The sequence below is a fragment of the Myripristis murdjan genome, chromosome 21 (genome assembly GCF_902150065.1).
Source record: "Myripristis murdjan chromosome 21, fMyrMur1.1, whole genome shotgun sequence".
In the NCBI taxonomy this organism is placed as follows: domain Eukaryota; kingdom Metazoa; phylum Chordata; class Actinopteri; order Holocentriformes; family Holocentridae; genus Myripristis; species Myripristis murdjan.
The window spans coordinates 30,536,927-30,555,048 of record NC_044000.1 but is presented as its reverse complement, the minus strand read 5'-3'; the positions used below and the strand labels follow the sequence as shown (position 1 = coordinate 30,555,048).

Sequence of the window (18,122 nt, the reverse complement as noted above, 5' to 3'; positions counted from 1 at the left end):
ATGCAGACACAGCATGACAGCATCACTTACGGCCAGAAAAGCAGAGCGGTTGAGCGAGCACCCGAGCGCCTTCTTTTGGGTCCAAATCTGCACGGAATGACCCAAAGCACCTATTCCATTATTTTTTTAGATAATCGTCACGGCTCAAACTGGATTCAAAATTAGTATGCACTCAGGCCAACCGTGAAAATCAATTGTACTGGCCAGGTCTCAGTTATAATTGCCCAAAAAGTCCTGTTGTGGATTCACAGTCTTGGTAAAAGAAAAGGCAACTTTCCAACTTTCCCCTTGTCAAATTATTCCTAGCAATTAATCACTGACACGGGTGACCAGAATTTCACTGATGTGTGATGATGAGGAGCCATTCTTATATTGGCGCTTTAGTGCACAGGGAAAACACAATGCGGAGCTGGGCTTTGGACTAATAGATGGCCGTTTAGTCCATTACGATGATGAGATATCATTACGAATCCAAAATCTGTTTTCTTGTTTGTGCAACACGAGGAAATGAAGCGGTGCCTCATGGGTCTCTTTTGCGAAACACACAAGCTTCTCATACCAGTCCGCTGTCCTCTGACCCACAAGACAAGCCCCATCTGGAACATACTTTCCACAAACTCCTTTATATTCTCATCTGAGTACCGTCCTCTCAAATATTAAAAAACAAACAAGGCTCTTTAATTACTGTTACACAAGTGCGGCGCAGCTTACAAAAGCAGAAGATCAAGATACATGGCAAGAGGACATGGGTCACATAACTCGGGGTTAAGGAGGGACTGTTAATCAGCACGCCGATCCACAGTTGGTTTTAGGATTCAGTTATGGCGGTATTTACAGCTACTTGAGCGGTGAGAGTTATGAAGGCTGGCCCGACATCTTCACTACTAACTGTCCTCCGCTGACATTCCTGGTCCAAGCCGGGGAGCCGTGCCAGCTATAACCTTTGTTTTACAGCTGCCCTCTGACAGCCCTAAAAAAAAGAAAGTCATTAGAGAGAGAACGCCTTCCACTGTATGTTATTAACTATGGTATTAAGCAGCATATGGTGGTCGGGTACAGGTCTGGCTTCGAAACATGAATGCAGAGTTAATAATCCAGGTGGCAAAGGATCAAACTGGACCATAATCAAGCAAGAATGCATTGTTTGGAAAAACAGACCCAACCAGGAATTATTCTTTGAGGTGTCATGTTCATTTATATCGTAAAACAAAACTGAGGTTATACCATAATCTAGAAATTAAACAAAGCAGTGTTTCCCTTCCGCCATTTCCCCACCAGAAACAAGACAGAAATGCGTCACGGTCTATGAAATCTATCTGCATCACCTCTGATTTCCATAAAATGGGCCAGCCAGGTGAAAGCTATGAACCCTTATAGAGTTCAGCTTGCACTGTGAACACGATTGGCTGCACTAGGCATCTTCGTCGGCTGGAAGCTGCAAAAGGTGATGAGAGGTAAACGTCTGAAAAGTTCAAACTTCAATACCCCAAAATCCTGAAAGGGCGACCGGCACAAAGCGCGGTTGTGTTTACAAACCCAGCCGGTCACTGATGCTTTACGCCAAAGGAAATCAAAGAGATAAGACACTGCTGGGTCCAGTTTTCTTTGGGGAGCGTGCTCAGTCACTCACTCAGATCATTAGTATTTTACTCTGAAAGTTCTCCCCAGTTTCACTTCCTGGACAACTATCAGTCTTTAATGGTGACCCAATAAAACCTCCACTCTTGAACAGCCCTGTCCCTGCACCCGTTCCACCAAATAAAACTGTTTTTGGTTTATATTTGCATGATCCCTCTCCATATTATGTCACACCCCAAGATGTTGCTGTTACAGGAAATGCATAACACACGCTGGTGATGCTGTATTATATAACAGGAAATACATAAAATCAAGGAAGTAAGATGCCATTTCATGGGGTCTTCAAGTTTCACTTTGTCACTTCCTGAGGGCAGCAAAGTGTCCGCACCAACAGCTGAGGTTCATTTGGACAAACAGGGGGAACTCCTCATTAAAAAAAAGTTGCCTTGTGCGGTTTTAAAGAAGTTTGTTAAGCCATGAGGCGAGTGCAACATGGATTTCTTAAAAGTTACGTCCCTCTGGATCCTCAGGTTTCACAGATTTCATTGTAGTTTACCAGCAATAATGGCTTTAAAACGGCTTCGCACACACACAGCCGTGTATTTGATGCATGCAGAGCCTTGTAGACAGCCATTTTTCCACTCTAAGTACATGAAAACTCAGGAAAAGTTCCACCGCCTGTTCTGTATTTGCAGATTCAGTGTGTCATCTGAACGGCGGCGGCGTAACTCTGCAGCTCGCTCTCACTCACACGACTGAATGGAGAAAGCAGCTGCCCCGTCTGGACTTCACACAGCAGTAATGGGCTGAATCAAAATGTGCAGCATTATTACTCAGGCCCCTCGGGGAGACGAAAGCCGCCGAGTTAAAGCAGCAAAAATCAAACGAGAGAAAGAGAAATTGTCAAACCTCACGGGGTATCTTTAGTGCGGGCAACAGGCTTTTTGTTTAAATGAAATGCAAAACTTTCAGCCAATTTGTGCCATGTTGACCGCCTTAACTCCCAAGCAACGGGGCCGCTCAAATATATTCACAGATGCACGACTTCTTGCAGGTTTGCTGTGAGGCTGATAAGGTGCATGAGGGGGGAGAAATGCAATTAAAGCTCATTCAAAAGCTTGCGAGAAAGGCTCCTATATACATGAGAGGCCGGCGAAGGCTCTGCGTGGGCCATTGTGTGGAACTGCACATGTGCACCCCTATCTATCTTTGTTGATGCAGGGCTAACACAAGACGCACGCCTCACTACACTGAGCTGCAAGGGCAGACAAGTGCAAACACTATTCATCACCATGGCACTGGCTGGGGGTTTGGGAGGGGGGGGGGCTTTGGTCCTCAACAACACGGTGCATTAGACAGCAGCATCTTGCCCAGCAGTGGTCTTGGAGGGGCTTTTGGCACGTTAGAAAATGGTACAGAGTTGGAGCTTAGAGGAGGCAGCCAAACAGGATTCCTCAGAGCTCCACATCGAGCAGAGTGACTACCAAGGAGGGCTATTTCTCTAACAGACCCACATGTTGGCCTTTTTTCCCCCCTCAAGTCTGAGCTAAATGGCTGCTACTTACGCCAAGAGTGCAGCTCTGAAGCCTCACCGCATTACCTTCCCCAGTCAGCTTACATCACCGTTTGTTTGATCAGCGCGGGTAATAAAGTTCCCATCTGGTTCCCCTACTGAGACTTTGGCCAACAGAGGCAGAGGCGGACACATGTGTCGGAGAGCACAGAGAGAAAAAGACACAATGCTTTATAAAAAAAAAAAAAAAAAGAAAAAAAAAAGAGCACTTATCTGATCCTGCAGGGATTTCAAGTTCACAGATGGTATTAGGAACTGCTAAACTGGTGGAATCAAAAGCGGAGCCAAGCATTAAAAGACAAAAAAATAATAATACAGGCATCAAAAGGAAGCCAAGCGACAAACGAGAGCATTTAAATCTTAATGAGACATGGAGTTTTCCTCACATCTCCATCTGTATAATTCATGTTTCTGAATCAGTCGTGGCCCAGCATTTCCAACAGTGCCCGTCCTTTTGCAACCACGAGCGTTAAGAAACTGTTGTCAGATTGGACCGAACTGCGTCTTGGCAGCACATCAGGGTCGAAGGCGAGGACAAACTCGTGTTTAGACTGAACACAACCGGCGGTGAATCGTGTCCGAGGGTGTTTGAGTCACTCCACTCCTGCCAAAAACCAATGGGACACCCAGAGTGGCCACCTAATGTGATGACATCCATGTGAAACAGTTGCTGCCCCTGAAAAACACAAACCTGCCCTCACTTATGCACTAACCCTAACAAAAAACATAACATCATATCACTCCTACAGGGACTTATAGTGTGTTTGGCACCTTCTTATCCTCTGTGATATACCTAGAAGATTCTCTGTGGTGGAAGGTTTTACCTGTAGAGGCAGAATAATGTTTTACTGACATATTTGTGCAGTATCCTTCTAAAATGTACTATAGGATTACACTTTTTTTTTTTTTTTTTTTGCAGAGATGCCTCCCTTGGTTTCAGCTTCTGAGTGCCTGGTTGGCTCCCAAAGGGAGAGCCCGGCAGAGAGAAAGCAGGTCGACTTTTTGACAGCAGGATGTTTCTCGGGGAGGTGAACAAGGCTTTTATTCATGCAAGTCGATGCTGAGCAGTAATTTATTCCAGTCAGTAGCATAAAAAGACATCTTGAAAACCCCGGGATGTAGTGGAGGGTACACCAACCTACACTCAGTTTAACTACTTTCCCCCCTCCTTCTAAACATTTCATGTCAAGGACCCCTGAAAAGATTAGTGCATGGACTTTGCTGCCCTTGATAACATTTTGTCCTTTACAGAGCTGCATGACTTTCCAAAATAAAAGTAGCATCTCAAAAGCCTGAACTGAATGTGCACCAAAGACTTTTGAGTATTTTTTTTTTTTTTTTTTTTTTTTTTTTAAGAGTTGTATGGGACATCTGCTTGCTAATTCGGCGATGGGTTTTTGCACTGGTTTCGTTCCCAAAGTCACTGCATAGAGCTCCGCTCACAGATGTTGGCAATTAAAGCCCCCACATTGTAGATTAACATCGCTAAATGAGCTTTGATGTGGAATAAAAGAAGAGACCAGCAAGAACACGCAAAAAGTACACCCAGATCTTCCCAGCCATGAGACTTTTATCCCACCAACCAGTGCATTTCTTGGACTGGGGGAAAAAAAAGAAAAGAAAAGAAAAGAAAAAAATCCCCAACCCCCTCTTCTGCACAAAGTGAAGAGGAATGAATGGAGAAGAGTATCTAAAGTTTAATTTGAGCGGTGTTGGTGGGCTACAGTTTAACTCACTCAGCATGCAATGAGCGAGGACTTGCTTTGGTTGCTTTGGAAATTTCAGCACTTAACTAGTTACCAGTGAAGATGATTTACTTGCCTCTTTATCTCTTCTGGAAAAGTTCTTCCCCCCCTTGTTATAATCCACTCTGCGGACAAAGTAAGATCCCCGGGGTGCCTCCTCAGGTCTGGAGTGTGTCCTGAAGCCCTGTCCCTCGCTGACTTTCCTCTAACTTTTCTGCCGTGCGGGATGAGGACAGACGCGCCTCTCATCCGGCTCAGGACTTTGTTTGAATGGAGCTGCGCGGCGTGTCGGGACGGCTCAGTCCGCCGGCGTAGGGAGTGGCTGAAGCGGCGTCTCTGGGCTCAGCGTCCCCTAATCACCTCCAGCCAGGGGGGAGGAGGAAGAGGAGGAGGAGGAGGAGGAGAGGGGGGAATTATGTTGCTTTCAAATGCAGTCGGAAATAATGAGCTTTTAAAAAAAATGTATGATGAAGTGAAAGACCTAATGGGAATCTGGTGGGCGTGGCTTATGTGGGAACCACCCACCCGACCACAACACACACATACACACAGACACATATACACACACTAAGAAAAAGCTAAATAAATAGTAAAAATAAATAAATAAATAAATAAATAACAACTAACTAAAGAACTAAACTAAACAAAACGTTAAAAAAGAGTAAACCCACTCTGGAAATGAGCTGAAACTAAACTGAATTGAAAACATATGAACAAAAAAGAAATTAAAATAACAACTAATGAAAAAATACAAACTCTCACATACTCACGACTCTATAGCAATAATGTGAGAATGAATGAATGAATGAATGTAGCACCTGCTACAGCAGCACAAACAGTATGAAATAAACGTTTTAAATCAATATCAAAGTAATGACAGCAGGCTCAGTGATTAAGGTTATTAAGTTATTAAAGTGAGTTTTAGGAGCTGATTAAAATACCACTTCTGATTGCACCAGCCTGTTTTCCTCAAATATGTTGATAACAAAGGTGTTGGGCTGTATAATGATAGTACCTGCAACAGCAACAGGTATGAGCAACATGATTCCCTATATGAGGGATCAACAAAATACCCTTTATTATCAATCTAATTTGGGATACTTACCATCATGTCCTACGCTATAAATCTATCTATCTATCTATCTCTGGTCAGCGCATTGTTCAATACAACAATTATCAAAGCAAGCACAATTACACAGTTTATTTTCATAATGCATACAGGTGTAATAAATACATTTTAAAAAGCAAAGGTGACTCAGACCTCCTGACCTGTCCTGAGAGGTTTACGAGGTGCACCTGAACGCCTCATTACAGCTCCACAAGTAGCTCACCTGACAGCACAACACCCCCCTCCTGTGTCACATTAGCAGATCGCAACGAATTAGCCGGCTCATATCACTGTTCACCCGCACTGGGGGGGGGAAGATACGGTCAAAATGATGCTCTTTGCGCTATTTCCACATGTGAAACACAAAAAAGACAATAAGATACTATTAAACTGTATTTTATACGCCAAATTAACCATATACATTTTTATACACGTGTTAAATGTCTGTTTTACATGTTTTATAAATGTTTCTCCCCCCCGCACAAGTCTGATGCTCCGAGCCGAGTCAACGGATGCGCATGCGCCGTGGCGGTCCACTATTTCCTCCCTGGCATCTGGGTCGCTTACAGTTAACTCAGTTTGTGTCGCAATACTTTGGCCTTCACCGACTGTTTTTGATCAAACAAAGGATTCCGGTGAGTCCCGGTTCGTGTTTGTGTCCCCAAACCGTGTTCGTGTGTTATGTCTTTGTTTTAAAAAACGAGGTTTGTGGAGGTGAAGTGGATTAAGCTAGCTGTGGGTGCCTGGTGTTGTCTAGACATCCGGGTCGGGCCAACCTGCTTTTCCTTTTTTTCCTTTTTTCCTTTTTTTTTTTTTAAACAATAATCTGTAACGTTACTCTGCCATCGTATTATTTCATAGTCGTCAAATGTGATTTACACATCGCTAACAGTGTTAATCTTGTGTCGTTTTATGGTGCTGACGAGCAGTAAGTCATAATTCGTCCACGATTAGCCACATTAGCTCTCCAACATGAACATTACAGGTGTGACGGCGGTACAAACAGCTGGGATCAGGTGTCACAGGGCATCAACCCAACGTGGCAAAAACATGTCCTTTAAAGCCTTTAAAGCTGCTACATCTCCACATCCATTGTTAGTTTGATGCTGCTTGCTGTTATGTTATGTAGCTACAGCAGAATCAGAAAAACATTGTTGTGTTGATGAATGTTGATGATGTATGTTTTTTTTTTTTTTTTTTTTTTTTTGCATTTTACATTATTTTATTCTATTAAAATTATAATTGTATTATTATTTTATTGTATTTTTATTTTATTATTTTATTTTAATATTTTTATATATTTTATTTATTCTATCCTGTTCTGTTTTATTATTTTATTATTATTATTATTATTATCATTATTATTACTTACTTTATCTGATTTTATTTTAATTGATCTTATCTTATTTTATTGTGTTATCCTACTGTGTTTTTTACCTTTTTATTCTGCTCTTGTTGTGTTATTTTGTGGTGTTTTATCTTGCTGTGCAGCACTTTGGAAACCTTGTGTTTGTTAAATTGTGCTATATAAATAAAGTGGATTGGATTGGATTGGATTGGATGAAACTGGCTTAGTTAACCCTCCTGTTATCTTCAAATTTACGATGTTTTACCAACTGGGGTCGATTTAATCCTCCAGGTTTATAATTGGGTATCAATTATAATGATAATTGATACCCAAATTTACATGTCAGGTGCTTTCCGTGTCTTGTTGACTGTCTCAATAGCTCTTTAAATAAAACATAACCGCCTTATACATCAGAGTTCATGTGGGAATCATGTTTTTCCTTCCCTAATGTCACATGAACTGGTCAGGGTTGCCAGATCTGTGAGACAAAAGCAGCCAAACAGCATCTCAAAACCAGCCCAAAACCCGCCCAACCTGGTATAAAAACGGCCCAAAAATCAGCCCAATACCAGAACTCAAAATATGTCCATTAAAATCCATATATGTTGCTTTTAAAGTCCAACAGCATTGCTATAATTGCAAAATGCACTATAATATCTATAAAATAACATCATAAACATTAAAGGCAATTTCCCAGGCAAAGGCAATTGAAAATCATTTCAGCTCACCTGTTAAACTGCTGGCTGTCTCCAACATAAAAAAGAACGGGAAAAAACTCCATGAACTTGAACTATTTACAGCGTTGTCTGTCATACAGAACTGTATTGAACAAGGCCACAGTTATGCTACAGGTCTGCCCAAGCCCAACCCGCGGACAAAATTTGTTACCCGCGGCAACACTTAAAAAGTAGCCCAATTTGGCGGAAAAAACACGGACTTGGCAACCCTGACTGTGGTTTTCACACTGCTACAGGTGTGGTTATGTCAGGTGAGGCCCCGTAAAGCAGAGGGAAGTGTTATGAAGATTATAAATGTCATGTGTCATGTGTGAATCTTGATGTTTCTTGTGTGTTTTATACAGCTAAAACTGATGGGTACCAAACGTGTTCAGGACATATCATTATGTTAATTTTGTGTTTACTCACTTGACCCCATTAAATTAGGAGAAATCATTAAATATGAAGCAAAAAAAATAACAATGTTAATCGTGTTTAGAGACGTTAAACATTGAATTGTGTCAAAGTGACCTCAAAGATAATAGGAGGATTCATTTATAATACATAGATAAAGAAATGAGGGGAAAAAAGTATTAGATTATGTATAACGTGTGTGTTAATTTCACAAAAAATATTACAGCAATACATACAGAAGCGAAATGGCATTAAAGTGATGATAAGCAACAGATTAGCATATATTTATATTTATATAAGGCTAATAAGGTGGCTAAATTGAATTAAGCTTGATTCATCATTGTAACACTACCATTGCATCCACATTTCCAGCCATTCATTTGTGATAGTGATTTGCCACCCTGATTTCTCTTGCCTTCTTCCTTTGTCTTTTCAGGGTGTTTTTATGAGTAATCAAAGGCAGCAGAAGCCTACGCTAACAGGCCAGCGTTTCAAAACTAGAAAAAGAGGTGAGAGAACCCACTGCTTTTTTTTTATTTTTGTTGGCATTGCTGCCACACTTTCCATTTGGAAGGCCAAAAATGGAGGCCTTGTGTAACAGTGTGCGCTGCATTATGAGTTACACTTCTGGATCTTACTACAGTCAGAAAATGTAGGATTACATTATCTGAACTTAAAATAGCCAGAGTGTAATGTGTTGCCAGTATGTTTTTTTTTTTGTTTTTTTTTTCCTGCTGACTGAATGCATTCAGGATGTACAAGGTTGTAATGTGGGTGGTGAGATTCACACTGAAGTGGGAAGGCAAAGGCCAAACACGCATTTACCTTGATAACAAAGCTGTTACAACTGAATTTCAAAAGCTCACATAGCATACTAGGTGTATAAACTCCACTAAGCGTGTGTGTTTCTCAACAGATGAAAAGGAGAGGTTTGACCCTACCCAGTTTCAGGAAAGCATCGTACAAGGTCTGAACCAAACTGGCACTGATTTGGAAGCGGTCGCAAAGTTCCTTGACGCCTCTGGTGCCAAGCTCGACTACCGACGCTATGCCGAGACACTCTTCGACATCCTGGTGGCCGGTGGAATGCTGGGTAATGGACAGGACCTTTTTCATATGTGGTCGCTCTGCTTCCAACGGAGGGCATAAGTTAAAATATCAGCAACAATAAGATCCAAAAGGATTCATTGCATGGTTGACTATAGTTGGCAAAGTCCCAGGAATCACAGGCCAAAAAAGTGTCTGAAATTGCGTAATGGCTTTTATGCAAACATTGCCAAGGACTGAAAACTGTTTAAACATCTTTCTGCTGAACAGTTTGCATACAACAAAATGTAAAATGGATCATTACAACCAGTCAGACTGATTGATGAAAAATAATCTACTGTATTATACTGCTTGCCTTATGGCCATTCAGACAATGGAACAGGACCTTCAAGGTTTAACAAAAGTGTGTGGGATGAAAAGTTTGAGCCTGTCGTCCCCTCAGAGAAAGCATAACCAAGTGTTAGCTGAAATAGATGGGAGAAAAACAATTTTAAAATCCTGTGTTCTTATTCTGCAGTCTGAGGTAAATTGGCACAAACACCTGATGTGCTGGCAAAGAGTCAAAACCATCACCGGTGGCTACAGAACTCACCAATCCATTAAATACATTTGTTAGCACTGAAATGTTTCTGTGGGATCCTCCGACATAGATTACAGAATGTACTGACTGAACCCTCTTGGCTTCATCAATTTAAAGGAAAAATCCACTCAAAACCACCTGAAAGGGATAGTTGACCCATTTTGAAAAAAAACAAAAAACAATATTATCTTATCCTTCACTCAGTTGTCATGTAGGACAGCAGTGGTGCTATCCTCCTCTGGTTGTTACCAAGTGCTGGATGCTCCAAACGCTAACCGTTAGCCTCCCACCATTAAAGTGGACTCTGTTTTCTTCACTGAACTCATTGTACACTTATCGGAGGTCAAAAATAGCTCTCTCTGAATACTAAAAGAAACCTGGCAAGTAATTTTGTGGCTAGCTGCTGCTTCTCCTCCACTCCCCCCGATTGCACGTGCAACTTTCAGGCAACGGCCAGAGGACCAGCACAGGGAGCTCAGACCACACAAGAAAATAGCTCTGTCACTGATTATCTCCACCATGCAGCAGCCTGAGGGGGCTCGTGCGTTTGCCTGTGTGTGGCTGTGTGTATCTGTCCGCAAATAATCTCTCATACCACGTTTTCTGCTGCAATTAAGTGCCAACTCCTCAGCTGTTTTTTTTTTTTTTTTTTTTTTTTTTCACCAAGTCCAAGTCCATCAAGTCCTTCTCCGGTCCAAGCACTGGAGAAGAGAAGATACGCCTGGTGGAGATCTGCATCTGCACTCTGCACCTTTTTTGAATTACCACTGTAAAGATTCTTCCACACATCATCAGATTCAAACGGTGTAGATTTAGTGACTGGAGTGGATGAAGGTGGTTGTTTTTAAGAGGCTACCAGTTAGCATTTAGAGCATCCAGCCAGTATCCAGCACCCAGTAAGAAGAAGATAGCACCACTGCTGTCTAACATAATAGTTCAGAGGGAAGTGAAATAATAGCAAATTTTTCAACCTGTTACTCTAAAATCATTACAAAAAACAGATGTTGGCAGTGTACCCATGTATTTCTGTATATTTTGTGTTGGTTTTCTTTTTGTTGGATACCTGTCTGAACATAGATGTGATCCTAAGGAGTATGATAGTTGAAATTGCCGTTGTAAAACTGACAGCGTTCAGCAATCACACAGGGAAAAAAAAAAACATCGCAGAAGAGGACAAAGAGAACAATTTCACCATCACACCAGCAGCAGTTAGACCAGAATGCAGTGCAGTCAAAAGACATGTTGCATGCTGGATTGTTTCTATTGTAAACACATCACCATGTTCAAAAACTAGTTCACTGGCTCGAGAGATTTTTGGAGGTCATGTTATGTCTGCATTTGACAGGAAGCAGCAAGTTTATGGCTCCTCTAGTGGTTGTTGAAAGGCATTCTGGGAAATGTAGGAAATCCCTAATGACGTAGAGGTAGATGAGGCAAGTTGAAGAAAAGCAGGTACACCGAAAAAATTAAACTGCAACACTTTATCACAAAATAATTACTGGAATGAGTTAAACATCACTAACTGGTGACATGTAGCAGTGTGAGCGTACCCCAGGGTGGAATATTTATCCTTTTTTTAAGTATCTTTAATTGTTCAATTAATATGAAAGCTCTTGTTTTGCTGCTATTTACCCTGTACTCATTCAGTTTGATGCAACTGGAAAAAAACAACAAGGCACAAGTGAAAACAAGATGTGTAAATCTTTGAAACAAATTTGCAAAATGTTTGTTTTTCAGCCCCAGGTGGTACCTTGTCAGACGACATGACCCGCACAGAGTTCTGTCTCTTCACAGCACAAGAAGACATGGAGACCATGCAGGCATACGCACAGGTGAACAGCGTTTTCACGATCGATGCATCTTACATTTTCCCCATGTTGATTGTACAGTGAAGAACATTTTTTGTGTGTCCTTCAGGTCTTTAACAAGCTTATCAGGCGTTACAAGTACCTAGAGAAGGGGTTTGAGGAGGAGATTAAAAAGGTTAGTTTTTTGCTTCCAGCATTTTTACAAGAACACTTGGGATCTGTTCAGTTCAAGTTCCTGAAGTTTTTGACCACTGTGTTGTTTTTTTTCCTTTTCTTTTCTCCAATACTCTCAAACTTGGGTGAATATAACTATCGAGCCATATGCATCTGACTCACTGCAGCCCACAGATACATAAAAGTTTGTTTTTGTTTTCCTCTATTTGCTCCTCGGCAGCTGCTGCTGTTTCTTAAGGGCTTCACAGAGTCTGAGCGTAACAAGCTGGCCATGCTAACTGGGATTCTGCTGGCCAACGGCAATATCTCTGCCTCCATCCTCAGCAGCCTCTTCAATGAGAACCTCGTCAAAGAAGGTACCTACCTCTCGGCCCCGCTGGCGTGCGTAGTTATGTTGTCCGTTTCAGTTCCTCAGAGAAGGTCCAGAGGTAGGAATGGATGGGTTGAGAGAAAATGACCACATCAACTGAGAAGAATCATCTCATACTTGCAAACTGATGGTGGAGTGAAGAAGACAGTTTGTGTTTTTTTCCCCCTTGTCAGTACCGCTTGATAGACAACTGTTGGCTCGATACAAGTCAACCACAAGGGTCTTTAAAGGAGAATACTCCATGCAGAAACTATACATTGTGTTTGATTTGCTCATCCTGAGTCGCCTTGACTATCTGACAAATTAATTTTTTAGTGGCATGCTTCGCAGAGAATGAAGGTCACAACAACTGTAGTCAGTTCTGTTGGAACTGAGTTGATCAGCAGCCTCGTTAAACAGCAGCAAAAAGGACATGAAAACCTCAGGCTCAAACTGACAGACACTTGGTGCAGCATAATCCAAGTCTTGACTCTGCATTCCTATGTTTGGGATTACAATGCATGAACATTTGAGAATTGAAACACAAGTTTTCATATTCTATTCGCTCCTGTTTCTCCAAGTTGCTGATCAGCTCAGTTTTAACAGAAATTGCTACAGTTTTAGGATTTTTTTTCCCCCATGAGGCATGCGATTAAAAACATCTTTTGTCACAGATTCAAAACGCAGGATGAGTTCGAGATAAAAAAAATATATCTAGTTTTTGGATGAGGTATCCCTTTAAATCCTTCCTCCATGGATTCACTGCAGTTTCAGGACACTTATTATCTTCTAATTTGCATGCACTTGGTATAGCTGTAGAGATAAAAGTTGGCTTTTATCTGATTCACACAGTGGCTAAATGAAACACTTGGAAGTGACCTCAGCCTTGTCACGTTGCTTATTTTTGTCTCTTGCACATCTAAACCATATGCTCTCCCTTTGTTTATGTTATTCTGACCTCCAGGAATATCACAGACAATGAATTAAAACTGTGAGACACTTAGAGGACCGTAACACTTCAAAAGTTTCAAGAGCACTGTGTAGTCGCGGCAGGACTGAGCTCTGGAGCTTTAGAGATTAAAACAATCTCTCTGTCTGTCTCCCCTTGTTGCTACTTTATATTTTATTATGTTCAAGATGGCTGCCAGAATCATCAGACTCATAACAATTCCCCCAATGTTTATCTGAGGTCATGAGGATAATTGCAGGAATTAGCACTGACTTGGAACATTTGTCACTTTTTATGCCTTCCTTAATGTGCATAATTCAACACGCAACCACAGTTTTCCTCCGTTGTTGTGTCTAGCTCTTACTGTGCACATATAATCGTACAATGAAACAAGAAATCTGAAAAGACTTGAATACAGACATCAAATAACTTCCTGAACTGTAGGTAATGGCATGCAGTAGACATACATAGACATTTATATATATGTGTGTTTGTAAGTGATACAATTAGAAGATGTTGTCCAACTCCCAGATCTTGTGAATCATTTAGTAAAAAAATAAATTGGAGCTCAAATGATTCTGTTAGCTGATAAATGGTAAACAGGAGTGGTACATGCTCAGAAACACCCTCGAGCTTCCTCATAGTGAGTAATGACTTCACTTCCCCACCACCTCTGCTGCTACTGACCTCACCGTGTTTTACATCGACCCACAACAGCAATTTTACTCAATACCGTCTTTTTTTCGAGGTTGTGTCTTTTTTTTTTTTTTTTTTCCTTCTTTTTAACTTTGAGCGACTGATGCACTTTTGCTCATGTTGATTCCTCGCCTGGAAATTGATTCGGGTCGGTTTTGCCATTCTGGTCAAGGCCTAACTGCTTATTACCCTGTCCCCTTCGAACGTAAGCCAATTTATTTCTGGTACACAAGGAAGCCATTTCCCTTGGCAATAGCAATGAAGACAACTTGTGAAATGATGGAATACACACACACACACACACACACATATACACACACGCTCAGGCCCGATCTGACAGATCTGGGCAGTGTTCAGATACACTTTTAATCAGCGCTGTTGTCAGTGGGCAGCGAAAAGGTAAACAGAACGCGAGCCCCAAATACAAACATGCTCAAACAGATGTGACGAGATGGTGAGGGGAGATCTGAAAAGCCGATGTGCGCCTCAGATTCCTATCATCATATTTTGTTATGCAAGTGGCATACACGCAGATCAAATAGGATTTAAAAAGAAAAATACACTTCGTTTGATATGCTTTCGGTCCAAACTTACTTTGTTGATTTTATGACCCCCGCATCATGTTGACTCATTCCTTACTTACCAGGCAATGAGCCAGTTAAAACCTGCCTAATCGCATCCTGTGGAGTTTTGTTTACTAATGTCTTACTCGGGCCTATCGTCATCCTGGCAGGTCTGTTCGCAGCAGCTGACTCCCATTTCATCCATTTGTTCAGGTGTTTCGGCAGCCTTTGCTGTGAAACTCTTCAAATCCTGGCTTAATGAAAGGGACATCAACTCCGTCGCCGCCAGTCTCCGAAAGGTCGGCATGGACAACAGGCTTATGGTGAGAGCATGACTTGGCAAATACAAACTGTCAAGCAGGCCAAGACGAAACATATGCTTCCTCGGGTGGCTGAAGGACAGTGGGGTGTTTTGTGTTTTTTCTCAGCAGAATGTTTAAACCTATGTCTGCTTGTGTCCTCTCTCTTTTTTTCCAGGAGCTGTTCCCTGCCAACAAGCGAAGCTGCGAGCACTTCTCGAAGTACTTCACGGACGCCGGGCTCAAGGAGCTGTCGGACTTCGCCAGGAACCAGCAGTCCATCGGGGCCCGCAAGGAGCTGCAGAAAGAGCTTCAGGAGCAGATGTCGCGCGGGGACCCCCTCAAAGACGTGAGCCCCGTCACGTTATTCCCCAGCCGAGTCCATTCAATCAGCCTCTTTTCCATCCAATTAGTCCGCTTTTTCTTTTCTTCTTTACCAAGCCACTCTGGAGAGCACTTAACATTGCTTCCTTAACCTCTGCCTCTATTTGTTTTGAGGCGTCTGGGAGAAGGAGACGCGTTGAATCAATGACAAGTTATTGAAATCCACTCAACCTGAACGTATTATCAGCTCTTGCAAACCTCTGCGTCCCGCTAGGGTTCACGTACCTCACACTTGTGTAGAATTTGATAAGCAGCCTCAGTGTGCCTTGTGATTTTTTGCTTGCTTTGCCAATGATACGCCCTCTGTCCCCGGGTTTGGGCCCCGCAGATCATCGCCTACATCCGAGAAGAAACCAAGAAAAGCAACATCTCCGAGCAGACAATGATTGGGATAATCTGGTCCAGTGTAATGAGCTCCATGGAGTGGAACAAGAAGGAGGAACTCGTCACAGAACAAGCCATCAAACACTTAAAGGTGAGATGTCTTTTATAGAAACATCACAGCAGCGCACTCGAGAGACGGGAGACCTACAGACACTTAAAGGCTGCCGCTCTTAAATAATATCTCAGCGTTGTTCTTTGTTTAAATCAAGGCCGCTCAAAGCTTCAACTTCATGCAGAGACGCTTGATTTTCTCTCCCCCAGTCATTCCACCTCCTGAAGAGCAGTGATGTGAGAAATCGGGAAAAAAAATATCCTGATATTCTATTTTTCGCCCCTCAATCTGTTCATTTTATCAAGACATCTACAATTTGTTGGCCAGAATGATGGAAATCTAAAAATTGATTTCCCCCCTCCATTGTTTCCTAGCCGTGTTTCAGTTTGTGCCTGAAGGTGTAGGGACTCCAACTGCAGCATCTACATTTTCACCCGTTGTTGTTGCACATTTCCAGCAATACAGCCCCCTGCTGAAGGCGTTTACCTCCCAGGGCCTCTCTGAGCTCACTCTCCTGCTGAAGATCCAGGAGTACTGCTATGACAACATCCACTTCATGAAGGCCTTTCAAAAGATTGTTGTGCTGCTCTACAAAGGTAAGAGTTGTTTGTGTCCACTCGAGCCCTGCTTTCTTTGTTGTGTTGCAGTCCTCTCTGCAGTCTATTTGGGGCGAAACTTCATTTTGACAGGGAGAAACTGTGTAGGCACAAGTGAATGATGCCAGATGGCCAGAGATTATAGCCAAAAGTCGCTCTTGATTGATGTCATCAACCTGCTGGGCGACATTTGTTTTTCAAGCACCTGTGGACGCATCTGTGCTGTTGGCGTCATGTTGGAGAGGATCTTTTTCCATGGGATTTTGAAAATTTTTTTTATTTTTTTGTTTCCCACAGCGGATGTCCTGAGCGAGGAGGCGATTCTGAAGTGGTACAGCGAGGCCCACCTTGCCAAAGGAAAGAGCGTTTTCCTCGAGCAGATGAAGAAGTTTGTGGAGTGGCTCAAGAACGCAGAGGAAGGTGAGCGCTTCCTTCCGCTGTCGCCTTTTCAAGTTCTGTCACTTGGCGGTTGTGGTCCTGCCTCCCGTAGCTGCAGACTGCCAGAGAAAGCGTCTCGGCTTTCTGCTTTGTGCCAAGTGTGCCCGACAACAATGGATGACTGTGTGTTTGATGTTTGCCTCCGTAATTTGTGCCTCAAGCTACCGCCGCTGCCGGATGTCTCGTTCTGTCACGCTCATTTCCAAGTTCTCAAGTCGACGCCGCTGATGCTTACCAGTGCGTAGATGTTTACTCACAATTGTGATTCTTTTTTTTTTTGTGTGTGTGTGTGTTTTGCAGAGTCCGAGTCTGAGGAGGAGGAAGCAGACTGAGGACCTCAAGCCAACTACCATCATCCTTTTGTCTTTTGTTTTTTTTTTTTGTTGTTGTTTTTTTTTCATTAACATAGTACCGCAGTGGATTGTTTTGTTAAAGCAGTCTCGATCTCCATTTCTTTTGTTTCCTTTTCTATTCTACCTCCTCTACCGCTAAATCATGATGTCTAGGTGTACTGTAATGTAAGGGCTTTTACAGCTTGTTCATTGTAGACACATTTTTCTATCTGAACCAACAATCGAGTACTCTTCTTCAGCTCCTCCTCAGAGGCAGGACACAATGCCACATTTAATGAAACTGATTGATCCCCCTTTGTTTGATGCATCAGAAGGGGATTCTTTGTGAAGATGGTTCCCTTTAAAATTAGCCAGTTTACAGGCGTATTTGACAGCCATCTTTTTTAATCATGGGATTGTAGTTTGCCAGAGGTTCATTATAACTTACCTGTGTTGCCATCATATCTCGGACCTCTGTGAGAGGCATACTATTTTCCTTACCTCATTTTTGCATCTCTGCCAACTATGTGACAACTTTGAGTTTTAGCTCCTCTCTCCATCACATTTGATGGAGTTGTGCCAGTTTTGACTGCAAAGGTGCTGGTGGCAATGCCCCTTGAAATGAACTGTAATTGCTCTATTCGTCTTCTGTAACATAACCATGCTAACTCTTAGATTTAATAGTTTTTTTTCTTTACCCTACAATTTGACTTTTTAAAATAAAGGTTAAATAACGGTTTTCATTGCAGGTGTCTATGGAGATTTTTTTATTATTATTATTGCTGGAGCACATTTATTGTCAAAGTGGTGATCAATTAGTGTTTAAATAAGTTTAATTATATGATAAAGCAGCCAAATACATATAGCTCTAGCAGAGATTCAGGAAAATCCCCCTGTAGGTCACAGATGTGCGTCTGCGGCTGATCACCTTTAGCCTCAGCTAATCAAGTAATCAGGGGAGGCAGTCTGCTGTGCGTGACGCGAGGTGC

At 42.2% G+C, this 18,122-nt stretch overlaps 2 protein-coding genes across 5 annotated transcripts in view; one reads left to right on the top strand and one right to left on the bottom strand.

The window, feature by feature from the left end:
• Nucleotides 1-5,246, bottom strand: part of myo1b (myosin IB) — an 85,748-nt gene extending 80,502 nt beyond the window's left edge. For 2 of the 4 annotated variants that reach the window (XM_030081156.1, XM_030081157.1), the window contains exon 1: nt 4,973-5,246. The gene's annotated coding sequence lies outside the window, so the exon portion shown is untranslated. The remainder of the gene's footprint in view (nt 1-4,972) is intronic. The other 2 variants (XM_030081159.1, XM_030081160.1) reach the window with 1 other exon arrangement.
• Nucleotides 5,247-6,509: 1,263 nt separating this feature from the next.
• Nucleotides 6,510-17,876, top strand: LOC115380105 (basic leucine zipper and W2 domain-containing protein 1-A-like). The gene is made up of 12 exons (XM_030081161.1): nt 6,510-6,639; nt 8,919-8,991; nt 9,399-9,575; nt 11,847-11,941; nt 12,027-12,092; nt 12,312-12,447; nt 14,862-14,971; nt 15,126-15,296; nt 15,660-15,806; nt 16,225-16,363; nt 16,661-16,783; nt 17,102-17,876. The coding sequence occupies exons 1-12, from the start codon at nt 6,517-6,519 to the stop codon at nt 17,131-17,133; spliced, it is 1,392 nt and encodes a 463-aa protein (XP_029937021.1). The 5' UTR covers nt 6,510-6,516; the 3' UTR covers nt 17,134-17,876.
• Nucleotides 17,877-18,122: the final 246 nt, after the last annotated feature.

Bases quoted from the DNA above. Each gene is read 5' to 3' on its own strand.
- LOC115380105 (XM_030081161.1), top strand. From the start codon at position 6,517: ATGCGCATGCGCCGTGGCGGTCCACTATTTCCTCCCTGGCATCTGGGT. The intron at 11,942-12,026 runs GTGAACAGCGTT...TGTGTCCTTCAG, and splicing joins CCATGCAGGCATACGCACAG to GTCTTTAACAAGCTTATCAG. The intron at 12,448-14,861 runs GTACCTACCTCT...CCATTTGTTCAG, and splicing joins TGAGAACCTCGTCAAAGAAG to GTGTTTCGGCAGCCTTTGCT.